The 18,067-nt window shown below is 39.2% G+C and overlaps 1 protein-coding gene across 2 annotated transcripts in view; it reads left to right on the plus strand.

Annotated features, from left to right (window-relative positions):
* CORIN (corin, serine peptidase) overlaps positions 1-18,067 on the plus strand; it is a 227,637-nt gene that overhangs the window by 194,036 nt on the left and 15,534 nt on the right. For both annotated transcript variants that reach the window (XM_017872647.1, XM_017872648.1), the window contains 2 exons: positions 835-884; positions 1,033-1,207. In XM_017872647.1, coding sequence (XP_017728136.1) covers positions 835-884; positions 1,033-1,207 — 225 coding nt within the window. The remainder of the gene's footprint in view (positions 1-834; positions 885-1,032; positions 1,208-18,067) is intronic.

Consider the following 18,067-nt stretch of genomic DNA (forward strand, 5'->3'; position numbering starts at 1 on the left):
GGGTTTTTATTGTCCTTTTTCATTTACATTGAGGTTGTAATGTAAATGTTTCATGGTTGGAAGACAACTTAGTGATTAAAATTTCTACCCCAAACTGAATTATCTTGTGCCATCACATTGAAGATCCTTTAACAGAGACCATGTTCTTGCATTCAAAGTGGAACTTAGATTTTAGAAAATTCTTTTTCTGAACCCACAATTCTTGTAAATTGCACCTACTAGTTTTGATCATGTCATCTAAAGTTATATGAAATAAATTTAAGCTACTTTTCCTCTTGTCAACTTCTCATACAAGGGAAATTTAACCTTGAGAATCTTTGTAAGACTCTTTTCCAGTCTAAATATTCCATTCCTTTATCTGTTCTTTAATTTCTGAAGTTATATTTTACTCATCTTGGACTATTTCTCAACTGGTTTTGAGCACACGCCACTTTGTATAAGCATAAAAAGCTGACATGCTGCCTCCTCACCATTGATTCTAAAAAGTACCCCCATCTCTCCTTGAGAATTGTAGTTTGAATTAACATTGTGGTGGTACCACCAGCCAAAATGATGTGGGAAATTTTGTTAAAATAATTTCTTTTCCCACAAATGTGAAATTACATGATGATATTAAATAAACTAAAAAAATGAAGTATATATATTCCATATACTCCCGCCCACAACATGATTAATATCTGACCACACTCCTGCCTTGAGAATTCCTGCACTGAGAGGAATTGTTGCTCAGAGAATGTGATCTCTGATGGTAACTTGTTTTTCACTGGTAAAGTATTTGAATTGAACAGTAAATATGTAACTTAATGTTATACCGTTTTATGTTTCCAAATCCAGGCAGTCTTGTCAGAGCAGAAGTAAAATTTCTCTTCTGTGTACTAAACAAGGTGAGAGAATTAGAGATGTGGCAATGGGATATGAACTTAACTGGATTGGCTCAGGGGAAGAGTGATCCCTTGTAAGTGACAGCAAAGACCTAAGCGTTTAGCAAGGTTTGGCATCAACTCACAAACTGTGTCTTCTGCTCCTTGGTAGACTGTGGGCGCCGCCCTGCTGCCCGAATGAACAAAAGGATCCTTGGGGGTCGGACAAGTCGCCCTGGAAGGTGGCCATGGCAGTGTTCTCTGCAGAGTGAACCCAGTGGACATATCTGTGGCTGTGTCCTCATTGCCAAGAAGTGGGTTCTGACAGTTGCTCACTGCTTCGAGGGGTAAGCTGCACCTTCCTTTTTTTCCTTTGCCTGGATTTGATCACTTTGTCACTCAGGAATTCTCAGTGGCGTATGTAACTCCATGAAGCCACATCGAGGCGAAAGCCACAGCTAATCTACTTTCCAGGTCTTTATCTTCCTAAAGTTTTCTATCCTTGGTGTTGCAATCTAATATACTGGCTGCTCATTTGTTGGAAATGGCTGCATATTGCTTCCGATTTTTGTCCTAAGGAGGGAGAGAGAGAAAGAAGTTTAGAAGATTGACTCCATGCTACTATTAGTCTCTATTCTAGAACTCTTAAATATATCACACATATTATAACTTAAACAGAAGTGATTTATTTGGATACTACAATGAGGCTTGAATGCAGATAAACTGTTGAGTGGTTTGGGAAGCAGACTTAAAGGTATAATGTATGTAATATGTGTGCTATTCAGAGAGTGTGTGTGTTTTTGTGTGTATGTAAAGAGAGAGTTTATGTTATGCCATTTTATGGTTCCAAATCCAGGCAGCCTTGTCATAGCAGAAGTGAGATTTCTCTTCTGTGTGCTGAATGAGGTGAGACAATTAGAGGGGTAGCAATGGGATATGAATTTAATTGAACTGGATTGGCTCAGGGAAGAGTGATCACCTTTTTGGTTTGGAGCCCATCCAAACCAAACCAAAATACGAAACAAAGCAATGACAACAAACAAAGGTTTATTTTGACATAATTGGCTCATGTGATTCTGGAGGCTTGGTGAGACCAAAACCTGATGGGGTAGGTGGCAGGCAGGAAGATTAGGCAAGAGTTGCAGTTCAATCTGCTGGCAGTATTCCTTCTTGCTGGAGAGGTCAGTCTTTGTTCTATTAAGATTTTCATCTGAATGGGTAAGATTCATCTACATCATGGAGTGTCATCTGCTTTACTCAAAGTCCACTGATTTAAATATTAATCTCATCCAAACAAACAAAAAAAAAACCTTCACAGAAACATATAGAATAATAGTTGGCTAAATATTTGGGCACTGTGGCCCAGCCAGATTAATACATAAAATTAACCACCACAATATGCCTAAAGAGAGCAAAACAATAAAACTAAGGGAAAACCTACCCTAAACTGATGAGCATCACTGCAGAATCTCTTCCAGCTATCTGTTGTTATGTAATTTAGTAGCAAAACAAAACAAACAAACAAACAAAACCAAACATAAACAAAACAGTAACAACAAACAAAAACTCAGACATTTATTGTGCTCACTGAAGATTCAGACGAAGTGTAGTTGGCATAATTTGTCTCTGCTCTGTGATTTCTGGGGCCTCAGCTGGAAGATTCCAAGGCTAGGAAGAGGCTGGCACCATCTGAAGTCTGACAGTAGATGCTGCCTGTTGGCTGGGGCCTCAGTTCCTCACCGTATGAGACTCACTTCATGGTGGCTGGCATCCTCCAAATCAAGCTTCCCAAAAAGGAAGCCAGGAGGAAGCTGTATTACCTTTTCTGACTCAGCATCCAAAGGCACAAAATATTGCTTCTCCCATGTGGTTGCCCAGAGCCATTAGTCGCAGGCTCTACCTGATTCAAAGGGAAGAAACACAGACCTCCCACATCAAAAGACTTGAGGATAGGTTTTGAAAACCACCATACCAGCCATTTTATTGAATTTATTTTTAATAATTTTACTTTACTTAAATGAAGTAATATTAAATAATAGCAAAAAAAAATTGAGACAAAAAATAATCCACAGATCTATTACTTAATTAAATGGATACTTTTCATTTGATCTGATTAGTTTCTAGGAAAGAAATGCAGTTTCATTTTTTGCCTATTTGTTATTATTTTGTCTTAGCTTTGCCAATTATTGTGTAACCACTGACACAATTCAGTAACTTCTCTGGGCCACAGTTTTCTGTTATGTGAAATTAAGGAAATAATAATCCCTACCTCACAGAGTTGGTGCAGGCAGGAAGTGAAACAGTCGGTGTAGAGCTTTAAGAACTATACCTGGCATCAACCAGTAATACACCAAAAGGTAAAGTTTTCTTTTAAAAAAACTATTGCTAAAATCATGCATTCTGCATTTTCCCTTAGCATTATGGCATGAGTATTTTTGCATTTTGCTAACAATATTCTCCCACACTCATTAACCTTAATTCGTGATCATCCTTAAGGTAACCCCTGTTAGTGCATTGTGAATATTCTCCCACAACCATAAACACATGTATTTTTCACAAGGTGTCACTGTTTACTTTTGCAATTTGGAAGAACACCCTATAATTTCATTTATAAGTTGCTTTTCTCATGTAGCAATATATCATGGACATCTCTCCAGGTCAATTGATGTAGCTCTAACTCATTTTTTTTAAAGTCAAATAATATTCTATCTATAGATTTACTGTAACTTTTAAAATTATGTCCCAGTTGATTCCCAAACTAAACATTTGGTTTAGTTCCAGTTTGCTGCCATTTTAACAATACTGCAATAAATGTTCTTAAAGAAAGCTACTCACCTATTGGTACTCTTGTTTCTAGAGGATACAGTTCCAGCACACACCTGTAGTTTCATAAGGAGGTTACAGAGATGGATACATGTTTTGTTCTCTAAGGGGCTAATCTGGTGAGGAGACAGACATTTAAACAAGTAATTAGAATACAGTGTGATAGCGATTATAAAATGGAAATGTGTATATCCAGTTATTTGATTGCTATTTTGGGGGAAATAAAACATTAAAAAAATCACACTAGCACCTTGTCTTGAGAGCTTTTAATGTGTAAGATCCAGAATTATTGGAAGAGTCTGCCTAGTATGTCAAAAAACACACTGGGATGTTATTGCTTTAGAAGGGGCCAGATGTTTCCAGATGTCTCTTCCAGACCTAATTTGTAACTCCATGGTAAGAAGAAGGTTGTACTAGCAAGAGTACATTCATCATGAGATGATTACCTAAATGAATCTAACAGTTTTTTTTTTCAGGGAACAGCGCTCTTTATGTGCTGGTTAATCCAGGTTCATACCCCACTTTTGTTATTTCCACATGTGTTATCCAAGGTTCCTCTTTCACTGGCAGATCTATAAAGTTCAGGAGAAATCTTACAATAGAGAAGAAGTATGTGTTTATAATTAAGGGCATGTACATAATATTAAAGGCTTTGATGAAGTTTCACGGAACATTAAATTTAACAAAACTGTCAAGGGAGGCCTAGTCTATCCATAAGAAGTTAGAAAATGCCCCACTTCAAACAAGCCTTTGTGAATGTGTGCTAATAACCCTGATTCTGTTTTATAACATCTCCAGGGGGAGCTGCAAACTTTTGGGAACTTCTAATTTATGCCATACTCCCTTTTGGAGCCATCAGTTACAGCAATTAATGGGATTTACTTAATATCCTGATCCCATAATTTGGCAAGGCCTAGAGTGACCCATTGGTATATTTTAATTTATATTTATGGGAATATATAAATTCCCTCAGCCTGTCTCTTTTAATTATATTTATGGGAAAATAAAGACAAGTTTGTTTTGCTCTGCTATGAAGAGGTAGATAAAAATCCCAAATGAAAATTTAAAACCATGAGATGGTTGACCAGATCAAGCCCCATATGTCCTAGTGACAATTTGCTTTCAAAAGTTCTAAGGAAGAAAGACTGACTTTCATGGGGTAATTTAGCAAGCAATTTTCCTGTTTTCTTCCACTTCTAAAAGACTTAAGAATGAACTTCCTAGGCTGGCACACAGCTAGTAATGGTCAGAAACATCTGATTCCTCTCCAGGAAACCCACGTGATAAACTGTCCTCCCACTACATGACCACAACCCATACTCCTGCCACGTCACGCATGTCTTGATTTCCTCTGCACGAGCTCTTCAATCCAACAAGATTTTTGGTTGGTGGCTGCACTTTGTCCCCTGGTGTCTCAGTCCAAAGAGTCTCCTTCTCGCCTCTTTTCTTTTTCTTTCTCTTTTCATTTTTTTCTTTTTTGAGATGGAGTCTTGCTCTGTCACCAGGCTGGAGTGCAGTGGCACGATCTTAGCTCTCTGCAAGCTCTGCCTCCCAGATTCACGCCATTCTCCTGCCTCAGCCTCCTGAGTAAGTGGGACTACAGGCGCCCGCCACCACGCCCAGCTAATTTTTTGTATTTTTAGTAGAGATGGGGTTTCACCGTGTTAGCCAGGATGGTTTTGATCTCCTGACCTTGTGATCCACCCGCCTCGGCCTCCCAAAGTGCTGTGATTACAGGCATGAGCCACCGTGCCCAGCCCTTGCCTCCTTTCTTTCCCTCAGCTTACCTGGTTCCCTGGGCTCATCACTTCAGTCTTTTCACCAGGACCTTTCTTTTTCTTTTCTTTTCTTTTCTTTTCTTTCTTGTTTTTTTTTTATGGAGTTTCACTCTTACTGCCCAGGTTGGGGTGAAATGGCACAATGTCGGCTCACTGAAACCTCTGCCTCCCAGGTTCAAGCCATTCTCCTGCCTCAGCCTCCCAAGTAGCTGGGATTACAGGCGCCTGCCACCATGCTCAGCTAATTTTGTATTTTTAGTAGAGACAGCATTTCACCACGTTGGTCAGGCTGGTCTCGAACTCCTGACCTCAAGTGATCTACCCACCTCAGCCTCCCAAAGTGCTGGGATTATAGGCGTGAGCCACCACGCCCAGTCCACATTTTCTAATCCTATGTCTATGCTCTTCAGAACTGAGGGAGAGTATTACTGAAGAATGCAGATTCCTGCCATGCCTGACTTTCAACATCAGTTGGACCCTTAATATTACTCAATAATCTTCCACCTATTTCTAAACAGCTCCCTCTCCTATACCCCACAGAACAAAATCCTTGTTTTCACTTGCCCGCCTGCCCTGATCTGGCAGTCTTTTAATACACTGAGAAAAGGAAGTGAGAAGTTTGGTCTGACTTTTTATTACTGAGCTCATGCTGTGTCCTTCTGCTTACTTCTTTATCTTCTAGGAGTGTATGAACTGTGCCAGTCATTCACAATTTGTTTTTCTATTCCATCTACTCTAAGGATTTGGCCTATTCCCATCAGTAGTAATGTCCACTAAAAGAAAAATTTTCCATTTTAGATCTATACCTCCCATGGGGTGCTGTTTCTCAGCATCACTAGGCAGTGAGCAAGTGTGACCTTAAAAATCCCTAGGTGACTCTGACCTTACCTCAGACTCCCCACTGCCCTGCCCTCTATGAAAATGTTTTCTGTCACCCTCCCCTCTCCACTGGAAAATGTCTGGGTCTAGGATATAGCTAACAGTTGGCCTAACATGCAATCCCATTGTTTTGGTGGCTTTCAGAAATTTGGAACTCTCTTGTTTCAAATTGTTGTAGTTACTTGCCTGTGTCTTTCGGTCTTGTCACTCCTTAGTCATGTATGTTGCATCTGCACCTGAACACCTGACCCATGTTGGAGAATATCATACACCTGTCTGCTAACTGAGGTCACATAAAATATGTGATCATGATTCCCAAATGAGCATGTAACACAATCAGACACTTTCAATATACTTCCACAGTAAAGTCACTCTTCTACTCTGATTGTGAATAGACAACTATTTCACAGCTTATTCTCTGTCCCCAAATCTTTGTCATCCTTTACTGATCTCACCTTATACTTCATGAATAAAATAGATGCCATCACGTCTTTCACCTTGTCTCAACCCCAATTCCAACAAATCACCAGCCTCTTTGGCCACATTCACTGCTTTCCCTTGAGTATGGTGGACGACATATCTTTGCTCCTATTTTAAAACAAGCATATCCCCTTTCATCTTTTCAAAGACTTTACTCTTAAAGTCATCATTTCTATTTTGCATCATTAATTTATCTTTTTTTGCTGGATCACTCCCTTCAGCAGCCATGCCATGCCTTAATATCACAAACCCCATTCCTTTGAATTCATATCTCTCTTCATCTGTTGCTCCATTCCAGCCACTATTCACAGAAAAACTCCTAAAAGAGTTTCCTGCAATCACTGTCTACACCGCTCCATGTCCCACATTCTCTTCAACTCACTCTGGTTGGGTTCTTATCAAGATCATTACAGAAGTGACACTTGTTAAAATCTCTAATAACTTCCATCTTGCCAAATCCAATGATGTATTTTCAGTTTTCAACCCACTGGAACTCTCTCCAGTATTTTATCACTACATCCTTCTTGAAATACTTTCACTTTTCTTCTAAAATAACAAAAATCTTCTTGTTTTCTTCATATGTCAGTGACCACTCTTTTTCTCTTTATTCAGCTCCTCCTTTTTTAGGCTACTGAATGCTTTAGTTCCCTAGTACCAAATTCTTGGCTTTCTTGTATGTCTGGAGTCACTCATCTCATCACGTGGTTTATATACTAGTTCTGATTTGAACAAATACTTGTTCATATTTGAAAAATATGAATATAAAGTATGTGAATAGCAATATGAATATCATACTTGAATGTCAAATATATGAAATATTTGTTCATAACTTTTAAATTTATATCTCCAGCCCAGCCCAGATTTCCACCCAATCACCACTACCCACCAACTTCACATGAATACATTTAACTGTGAAGATGTTCATTTGAACATGTAATAAACATCTTACTTTACATGACCCAAACAAATCTATTTATTTCTCACTTCTCCCACTGAACAAATAATTGTTGCTTCACAAACTTCCCCTATCTCAGTAAAAGACATCATCCATCAGTTCGCTAAGATGCCAAACCTAGGAGTCATCCTTAATTCTTCTCACATTTACTTTATCAGTAAATTCTGTAGAATCTTATTCCAAAAAAGTGGAAGCCAACCACCTCTCCCATCTTAATGCTATAACCCTACTCCAAGCCACCATCATCTCACTTCTGGACTACTTATTTCCTAGGGCTGCCAAAACAAAGTATCACAAGCTGAGTGATTTGAGCCATACAGTTCTGGAGGCTAGAAGTTCAGGATCAAGGTACTGGCAAGGTTTGTGCTGTGAGAGAGAATGCCTGTTGCCTAGATCCTGGTGGTTTCCTGGCAATGTTTGGTATTCCTTGGCCTGTAGAAGCAGGACCATACTGTCTGCCTTCCTCTTCAGATAGTGTTCTCCTTGTTTGCCTGCCGGTGTGATATAGGATGTGGATTAGTCATATTGGATTCAAGCCCATCCTAATGAGGCAACCTCCATAAAGTCCCTATTTCCTAATAAAGTTATATTATAATATACTAGGAGTTACAACTTCAACATATAGATTTTAGAGGGATACAACCAGTCCATAATGATTACTGAAACAGTTTCCTGTTTGGCTTATTTTGACTACTCTCTTGTTCCCTTACTACCTATTATTCACACAGTGAGATAGTGAACTTTCTAAAATGTAAATCACACCATGTCACTCCCCTGCTTAAAACCTTACATTGGCTTCCCTTTATAACAAGAATAAAATCTTCTCATTGGAGCCTATTAAGATCTAGTCCCACCACTTTGACTGCATCTCCTTCTAGTCTCCTATCACTCATTGGGCTCCAACCTTTCTAGCTTTCATTCAGCTCCTGAAATCCTCTAAATTCATTCCTGCTTCAGGACCTTTGTACTTGCTGTTTCTGCAGTTTGGAATACTTTCATAGAGTCATAAAACTACTTTCTTTCCATTGTTCAAGTCTCAATTTGAGTGTCACTTTCTCAAAGACCTTCCCTAACCAACCTAGCCAAAGCAATTGCGCCGTCAAATCTTCTGTTACATTACCATATATGTTTTTACTTCTAAGTGCCTTAGATAATCTTATTAGTTTATGTACCTTTTTTTTTTTTTACTATCTAGTTTAGTATAATGAAAACTCTATGAAGACATGAACTCCACCTGCCTTCCTCATTCTTGAATTTTTATTTCTTTCAGCATGGCATACAGCAGCCACTCAACAAATATTTGTTAGTTGACAAGTCAGCCTCTTTTTGGTGTTGCTTAGTAATTGTATCTGTAGTCATTTCAGTATGTGGAGTTGTAATTTGTCTGAAACTAGAAATGTTAGCTCATCTACAGAGGGTCAGTGATCTCTCACCAGCTCCTCCCATGCCTTAGACCACACATCAATTCACCATTTCCAATGTATTAAGCAACTGTATGTTTTCATCACATAGGTTAATCATCTGGGTATTGTCTGAAGATTATTCTCCTTGAATATAGAAATTGGAGGTAAAGGGCCAAGTGTGGTGGCTCACGCCTGTAATCCCAGCACTTTGGGAGGCTGAGGCGAGTGGATCACCTGAAGTCAGGAGTTCGAGACCAGCCTAGCCAACGTGGTGAAACCCCATCTCTACTGAAAATAGAAAAAATTAGCCGGGCGTGGTGGTGGGCGCCTGTAATCCCAGCTACTCTGGAGGCTGAGGCAGAAAAATCACTTGAACCCAGGAGGTGGAAGTGGTTGCAGTGAGCCGAGATCATGCCATTGCACTCCAGCCTGGGCAACAAGAGCAAAACTCTGTCTCAAAACAACAACAAAAAAAGAAATTGGAGGTAAAGTAAGCTTCAAATGGTTCTGCTCTGTCTTACTTATCTACAAACATTTAAATTATCTGTTAAAGACAACAATTTTCCTCTTTTCTTGTTCTATTTTGCACATCATTTTGACAAGAAGCCATTTTTATTTTTCCCATTTTGTTTCTTTTTAGACAAAGTCCTGCTCATTCAATAAGTAAGACTTTTGGACAATTACTTTGGTTTCATGCCATTCTTTTATGGTAGACTTCAAAGCTCTGAGATTTTTTTTTTGAGATGGAGTCTTGCTCTGCTGCCCAGGCTGGAGTGCAATGGTACAGTCTCGGCTCACTGCAACCTCTGTCTCCCAGGTTCAAGTGATTCTCCTGCCTCAGCCTCCCAAGTAGTTGGGACTAAAGGCACGTGCCACCACATCCGGCTAATTTTTGCATTTTTAGTAGAGACAGGGTTTCACTATGTTAGCCAGTCTTGAACTCCTGACCTCATGATCCGACCACCTTAGCCTCCCAAAAATGCTGGGATTACAGGTGTAAGCCACTGCTCTTGCCTGCTCTGAGATCTTTATGTAGTCACATTTACTGTTCAGCTGATTCTTCATTTTCTTACATACTGCAATTTTTTGTGATGGTAGTATCACAATTTGGCACTTAAACTCTTCCAACTTTGTTGAGCCATGACTGCTTTAAGAATCTCTAGACATATTATCATAGCTTTTCCCCCCAAAACATTCTGAAACCCGATTCTTGAAAGTCTAGAATATGTATGTGACTAGGCCCTTCTCTTGCATTTTTTGGAACTTGGCATAACAGAATTGTTCATTTCCTGTAATTTTATCACTGATGGCTAGCTTTCTATCATATTTGAGGGATACATTCAGGAAAGAGCACACATCTTCCTCCTATCTGTCACCTTATCACTCACAAGAGTCTCCATCCATCCTATATGCTTTCCCTCCTGTGCCCAATACCTTAATCCTTTTTGATCCCTGTGGACCCTTGTCTTTGTTTCAGAGAAGTTTAGTTGTAAGGATGTGGTGTATAAGGTTCAAAGGACCAGCAATTTAGTCTATTACCATCACTTGCTGTCTCTGTGACTTCATGTGAGTTGCTCATCTCCTCTGAGTCATTGATTTTTCTTCTCTAAAATGGAACAATGAATCCCTATTTACATCTCACAGTTGGTGTGAGGATCATTTGGAATAAAGTGTGTAGAAACACTTGGAAAACTATTGAGATTGTATCCTATTGAGACACCCAGGCTGCCAATCTAGTTTGCTTGTTGTATCAATTTTTAAATTTTTAGGCAGCATTTAAAACCACAGATACTTTGCATAAAATCCAGAACTTTGGCTTTCCTTAGACAATTGGAAGGTCAGGTTCCACTGAGCATTCCAACATGACAACAATTTTCTGGAGCTGAGAGGCGGATGGCCCTCGGGATGGGTAGGGCTTGTGATGTGACAGTCTGTACTTACTGAATTTCCCCCAGCCACTTCATACATTTACTTTGAAGTCTCTATTCTAAAGTCTATTCACCAGATTTATAGTTGAAATCTACCAAAGGTACAAAGAGGAGCTGGTACTATATCTGCTGAAACTATTCCAAAAAATTAAAAAAGAGGTACTCCTCCCTAACTCATTTTATGAGGCCAGCATCATCTTGATGACAACTAAAGAAGAAAACTTCAGGCCAATATCCCTGATAAACATTGATGCATAAATCCTCAATAAAATACTGGCAAACCGAATCCAACAGCACATTAAAAAGCTTTTCTACCACCATCAAGTAGGCTTTATCCCCGGGATGCAATGCTGGTTCAATATAAAAAGAACTAGGCAAAAGCCACATGATTATCTCAATAGACACACAAAAGGCCTTTAATAAAATTCAACATCCCTTCATATTAAAAACTCTCAATAAACTAAGTATTGAAGGAACATCCCTCAAATAATAAGAGCCACTTATGACAGACTTGCTGCCAATATCATGCTGAATCGGCAAAAACTGGAAGCATTCCCCTTGGAAACCAGCACAAGACAAGGATGGTTTCCAGAAGAAGACTGGATGAAGACAGAGGGCATCCTAGAAGACAAGGATGCCCTCTCTTACCACTCCTATTCAACACAGTATTGGAAGTTTTGGCCAGGGCAATCAGCCAAGAGAAAAAAAGAAATGATAGTCAGATGGGAAGAGAGGAAATCAAATTATCTTTGTTTGCAGATGACATTATCCTATATCTAGAAAACCCCATTGTCTCAACCCAAAAGCTTCTTAAACTGATAAGCAACTTTAGCAAAGTCTCAGGATACAAAATCAGTGTGCAAAAATTGCTAGCATTTTTATACACCAATAACAGGCAAGCACAGAGCCAAATCATGAATTAACTCCCATTCACAATTGCTACAAATAGAATAAAATACCTAAGAATACAGCTAACAAGGGAAGTGAAGACCTCTTCAAAGAGAACTACAAACCACTGTTTAAGGAAATCAGAGAGGACACAAACAAATGGAAAAAAATTCCATGCTCATCAATGGGAAGAATAAATATTGTGAAAATGGTCACACTGCTCAAAGTAATTTATAGATTCATTGCTATTTCCATTAAACTACCATTGCCATTCTTCACAGAATTAGAAAAAACTATTTTAAAATTCATATGAAACCAAAAAAGAGCCCAAATAGCCAGGGCAATCCTAAGCAAAAAGAACAAAGCTAGAGGCATCACCCTATCCAACTTCAAACTATACTACAATTCTACAGTAACCAAAACAGCATGGTACTGTACAAGAACAGTCACATAGACGAGTGGAACAGAATAGAGAACCCAGAAATAAGGCCACACACCTACAACCATCTGATCTTCAACAAACATGACAAAAACAAGCAATGGAGAAAATATTTCCTGTTTAATAAATGGTGCTGGGAGAACTGGCTAGCCTTATGCAGAAATTTGAAACTAGACCCCTTCTTTATACCTTATACAAAAATTAACTCAAGATGGATTAAAGACTTAGATGTAAAACCCAAAACTATAAAAACCCTAGAAGAAAACCTAGGGAATACCATTCAGGACATAGGCACAGGCAAAGATTACATGACTAAAATACCGAAAGCAATTGCAACAAAAGGAAACATTGACAAATGAGATCTAATTAAACTAAACAGTTTCTGCACAGCAAAAGAAGCTATCATCAGATTGAATAGACCATCTACAGAATGAGGAAAAAAATGCAATTTATTTATCTGACAAAGGTTTAGTATCTAGAGTCTATGAGGAACTTAAACAAATTTACAAGAGAAAAAAAAAACCCTATTAAAAAGTGAGCAAAGGACATGAACAGACACTTCTCAAAAGAAGACATTCATGTGGCCAACAAACATATGAAAAAAAGCTCAACATCACTGATCATTACAGAAATGTAAATCAAAACCACAATGAGATACCATTTCACAACAGTCAGAATGGCAATTTTTAAAAAGCCAAGAAACAACAGACGCTGGCAAGACTGTGAAGGAAAAGGGATGCTTTTACACCATTGGTGGGAGTGTAAATTAATCCAACCATTGTAGAAGACAGTGTGGCAATTTCTCAAAGATCTAGAAGCAAAAATACCATTTGACCCAGCAATCCCATTACTGTGTATATACCCAAAGGAATATAAGTCACTCTATTATAAAGATACATGCATGCATATGTTCATTGCAGCACTATTAACAATAACAATGACATAGAATCAACCCAAATGCCCATCAATGATAGACTGGATAAAGAAAATGTGGTACATATACACCATGGAATACTATGCAGCCATAAAATGGAATGAGATCATGTCCTTTGCAGGGACACGAATGAAGCTGGAAGCCTTATCCTCAGCAAACTAACACAGGAACGGAAAACCAAACACCGCATGTTCTCACTGATAAGTGGGATCTGAATGATGAGAACACATGGACACACGGCGGGGAGACAACACACACTGGGGCCTGTTGGGGTGGGGATGGGGGAGGAAGAGCATCAGGGAGAATAGCTAATGGATGCTGGGCTTAATACCTAGGTGATGGGTTGTTCTGTGCAGCAAACCACCATGGCACACGTTTACCTATGTAACAAACCTGCACTTGCTGCACATGTATCCCGGAACTTAAAATAAAAGTTGAAGAAAAAAAATCTTTTTACCTTGCCTGTTACAGATAATTTTAAAAAATATCAAGGATAGCCGGGTGTGGTGGCTTACACCTGTAATCCCAGCACTTTGGAATGCTGAGGTGGGTGGATCACCTGAGGTCAGGAGTTCGAGACCAGCCAGGCTAACATGGTAAAACCCCATCTCTACTAAAAATACAAAAATTAGTGGGGCAAGGTGNGAATGAGATCATGTCCTTTGCAGGGACACGAATGAAGCTGGAAGCCTTATCCTCAGCAAACTAACACAGGAACGGAAAACCAAACACCGCATGTTCTCACTGATAAGTGGGATCTGAATGATGAGAACACATGGACACACGGCGGGGAGACAACACACACTGGGGCCTGTTGGGGTGGGGATGGGGAGGAAGAGCATCAGGGAGAATAGCTAATGGATGCTGGGCTTAATACCTAGGTGATGGGTTGTTCTGTGCAGCAAACCACCATGGCACACGTTTACCTATGTAACAAACCTGCACTTGCTGCACATGTATCCCGGAACTTAAAATAAAAGTTGAAGAAAAAAAATCTTTTACCTTGCCTGTTACAGATAATTTTAAAAAATATCAAGGATAGCCGGGTGTGGTGGCTTACACCTGTAATCCCAGCACTTTGGAAGGCTGAGGTGGGTGGATCACCCAAGGTCAGGAGTTCAAGACCAGATTGGCCAACATGGTGAAACCCTGTCTCTACTAAAAATACAAAAATTAGCCAGGCGTGGTGGCTGGTGCCTGTAATCCCAGCTACTCAGGAGGCTGAGGCAGGAGAATCGCTTGAACACCTGAGGCAAAGGTTGCAGTGAGCTGAGATCGCGTGATTGCACTTCACTGTGTGAAAAGAGTGAAACTCCATCTCTAAAAATATAATTAAAAAAATAATAAAAATGAAATGCCAAGGGCAGAGCACAATATTAAAAGTAAGAGATTCCTAAAGTTTGTAGAACAGCAATGATGCAATAATGTGGTATTTCTTTATTTAGTGTTGATTTGGTAACTTTCAGATGATCTCCAAATCACCACTTAGCTATGCTATTTCTGGAATAAGTCTTGTAAAATAGAGAAATTTCTATCGTAGGTGTTAATTATAATATTACCTTTATTAAACCGGAAAAATATTAAATATAAGATATTCTAAGCAAAGTCAGAGAGGCTGAGAGAAGGAAAATTTTTCACTCCTAAGAAAAGATAAAGATAGAAACCTTTAAATTTGACTAGCTGAACTGAGTGAAAAATTTCATGTCTAAACTAGAGCTGAGTGTGGCAAATTGCAAACCAAAGGGACTGATTTTTGCCTCCAGAGACATTGTGTCTGCAATTCTAAATAAATTCCTCTGGATGCTATAGTGTCTCTGACATATGTAAGTAGCTGAGTTTTTTTTTTTTTTTTCTCTCTCTAGAGTTAATAATTGAAGAATTGAAAGTTGAAATCATACAAGCTCAATATTGTCTATAAAGTGCATTTATTATTAAAACAATATTGTAAACATGAAGCAAGTTAGACACTAAATGTGATTTCAAGGAATAAAATACTATCCACAGTGAGAACAAAGAACAAGTTGTTTTAACATCTTCCTCAGTTGTTTTCCCTGGGATTGGTGGATTCTCACCTGGCTTCACCTTGGCCTGCTTCCTTCCTCTCACAGTCTGAAGTTCTTTGCACAAACTTCTTTAAGGATGTGCCAGCTCTCCTTGCTGCTGCTTTGAGGCTTGACAGCCAAATGGCAAGTAATTCCCTTTAAACTGAAGATTTTCAGCCACTATACTTGGCTTTTTTTCTTGGTAGCCTAATTTAACCCCCCCACCCAATTTTTTTTTGGAGATGGAGTTTTGATCTTATCGCCCAGGCTGGAGTGCAATGGCCGATCTCAGCTCACTGCAACCTCCACCTCCCAGGTTCAAGTGATTCTTATGCCTCAGCCTCCTGAGTAGCTGGGATTACTGGCGCCTGCCACCACACCTAGCTAATTTTTGTATTTTTTGTAGAGACAGGGTTTTGCCATGTTGGCCAGGCTGGCCTTGAACTCCTGACCTCAGGTGAGCCGCCCTCCTCAGCCTCCCAAAGTAATCTTATTACAGGTGTGAACCACCGCACCCGGCCGTAATTTAACTCTTTTTACTAAAACAGTCTTATGATCAGAGTGTGTTTCCATGTGTTTCTCCAATGGTACTTCTTTCTTTCTTTTTTCTTTTTTTCTCTGTTTTATTTTTTTTGAGATGAAGTCTAGCCCTGTCGCCCAGGCTGGAGTGCAGTGGCATGATCTCAGCTCACTGCAACCTCCACCTCCAGGGTTCAAGTGATTTTCCTGCCTCAGCCTCCTGAGTAGCTGGGACTATAGATGCGCACAACCACATCCAGCTAATTTGTACTTTAGAATTGATATTAAACTCATGTGGCATTCATGTAGGCTGAAATTATCCTCCTTCTTTTTGCTTCTACCCAGACACAGGGCTATCTTTGTCATTACTCCTGACTCCTTCTTCTTAGTATTTGCTTGATGTAACAATCACCATGTGTGTACATCTGCTTCAACCCGGGAAACTCTTTCAAACAATAGGTTGGGTTTTTTTCTTGTTTTGTTTTTGGTTTCTGCCATACCCGGGGTGATAGGAGGGAAGACATTAAAAAAGACATTATTTTTCACTATATACTCATAACAAAAGAAGAAAAGAACACTGTCATCACTGAATATGAAAAGTATGTGAATTTCCTATAGGCATTTTTTTTCTTTTGGTGGATATTAATACCATAAAGACAGTAGCTTGTGTAACAAGAGACTACTGGATACAAATTAATGTTTAGCAGTTTTATTGACACTAATTTTTTATAATTAGAATTACATTAATCTCAATATGGTAATTAAGTCCAGAATTTTGATGTTATTCAATTTTGTTACAAATAATTTGGAATGTTCGATTACTCAAAATACTGCTTATGATTTAAGCATGTGGATGAATGTTTTTCACAACCAAAACTTAGTAACGCTATTCAAGGGCAAGAAGCTATTAAATAGACAGAAATTTGAAGTCAATTATTGCGTGATTTCAGGTGTCTGAAACAATAGAATCTCAAGTACATATTGAACTTCTCAAATGGTCATGCACTCATTACTGTGGAGTAAAAAAGGAAGGAATGAGAGAAGGGAGGAACGGAAGGAAGAAAGAAGGAAAAAAAAGAAGGAAAAAGGAAAGAAAGAAAGAAGTAAAAGAAAGAAGAGAAAAAGGAAGGGAAAGGAAAGGAAAAAGGAAAGGAAAGGAAAGAAAGAGAAAGAAAAGCATGTTCTTTTAGTGACAGCTTTATGTAATGAAAAATGATTCTTCTGGGCTGGACTTGGTGGCTTACACCTGTAATCCTAGCACTTTGGGAGGCCCAAGGAGGGAGGATTGCTTGAGCTCAGGAGTTCAAGACCAGCTTGGGCAACATAGCAAAACCTCATCTTTACTAAAACTCCAAAAAAATTTAGCCAGATATGGTGATGTGTGCCTGTAGTCTCAGCTACTTGGTGGGGCACTGAGGCCAGTGGATCTCTTGAGCCTGGGAGGTTGAGGCTGCAGTGAGCTGTCATCATGCCACTGCACTCCAACCTGGGTGACAGAGTGAGACCCTGTCTCAAGGAAAGTAAAAAAAAAAAAAAAAAAGAAAAAAATTATTCTGTAACATTATCTTGTAATGCTCATGTGATAGTACTACCTGCATTTTAATCTAGTTGTTTATTTAATTGTCTATCTTCACTCAATTATAATGTTTGTATAGGCAGGGATCATGCTTTTCTTGCTTATTCTTGTAATCCCTAACACCATGCTTGCCATAGAGAAATTGCCATGTATCTCTACCTCTTTATTCACTGAATGATGTCCGTTCCCCTGATATCCCTGAAATTATTGTTTTTTGTTTTTTTTTAATGGAAAAAGGATAACATGCATGACTATATAGGGGGGTCTGTTGGTAGAGTCTGGCCCAAGTATCCAACAATACTAAAAACCAAGCGAGTTCCTAACTTGGCTCCTCCTTCCTAACTCTCTTGAAATCTCAGCCTTTCGAATCTTTGTCATATTGATGGTAAAGAAAGGCATGCCAAGAAAAGAAGGGGTGTGGGTGGGGTTTTGCCTAAGATTTCCTAGAGAGCTCTTAAAAATACTGACTCACGGGGGGGCGGAGCAAGATGGCCGAATAGGAACAGCTCCAGTCTCCAACTCCCAGCGCGAGCGACACAGAAGACCGGTGATTTCTGCATTTT

This window comes from Rhinopithecus bieti, unplaced genomic scaffold (genome assembly GCF_001698545.2).
Source record: "Rhinopithecus bieti isolate Rb0 unplaced genomic scaffold, ASM169854v2 scaffold_7167, whole genome shotgun sequence".
Lineage (NCBI taxonomy): Eukaryota > Metazoa > Chordata > Mammalia > Primates > Cercopithecidae > Rhinopithecus > Rhinopithecus bieti.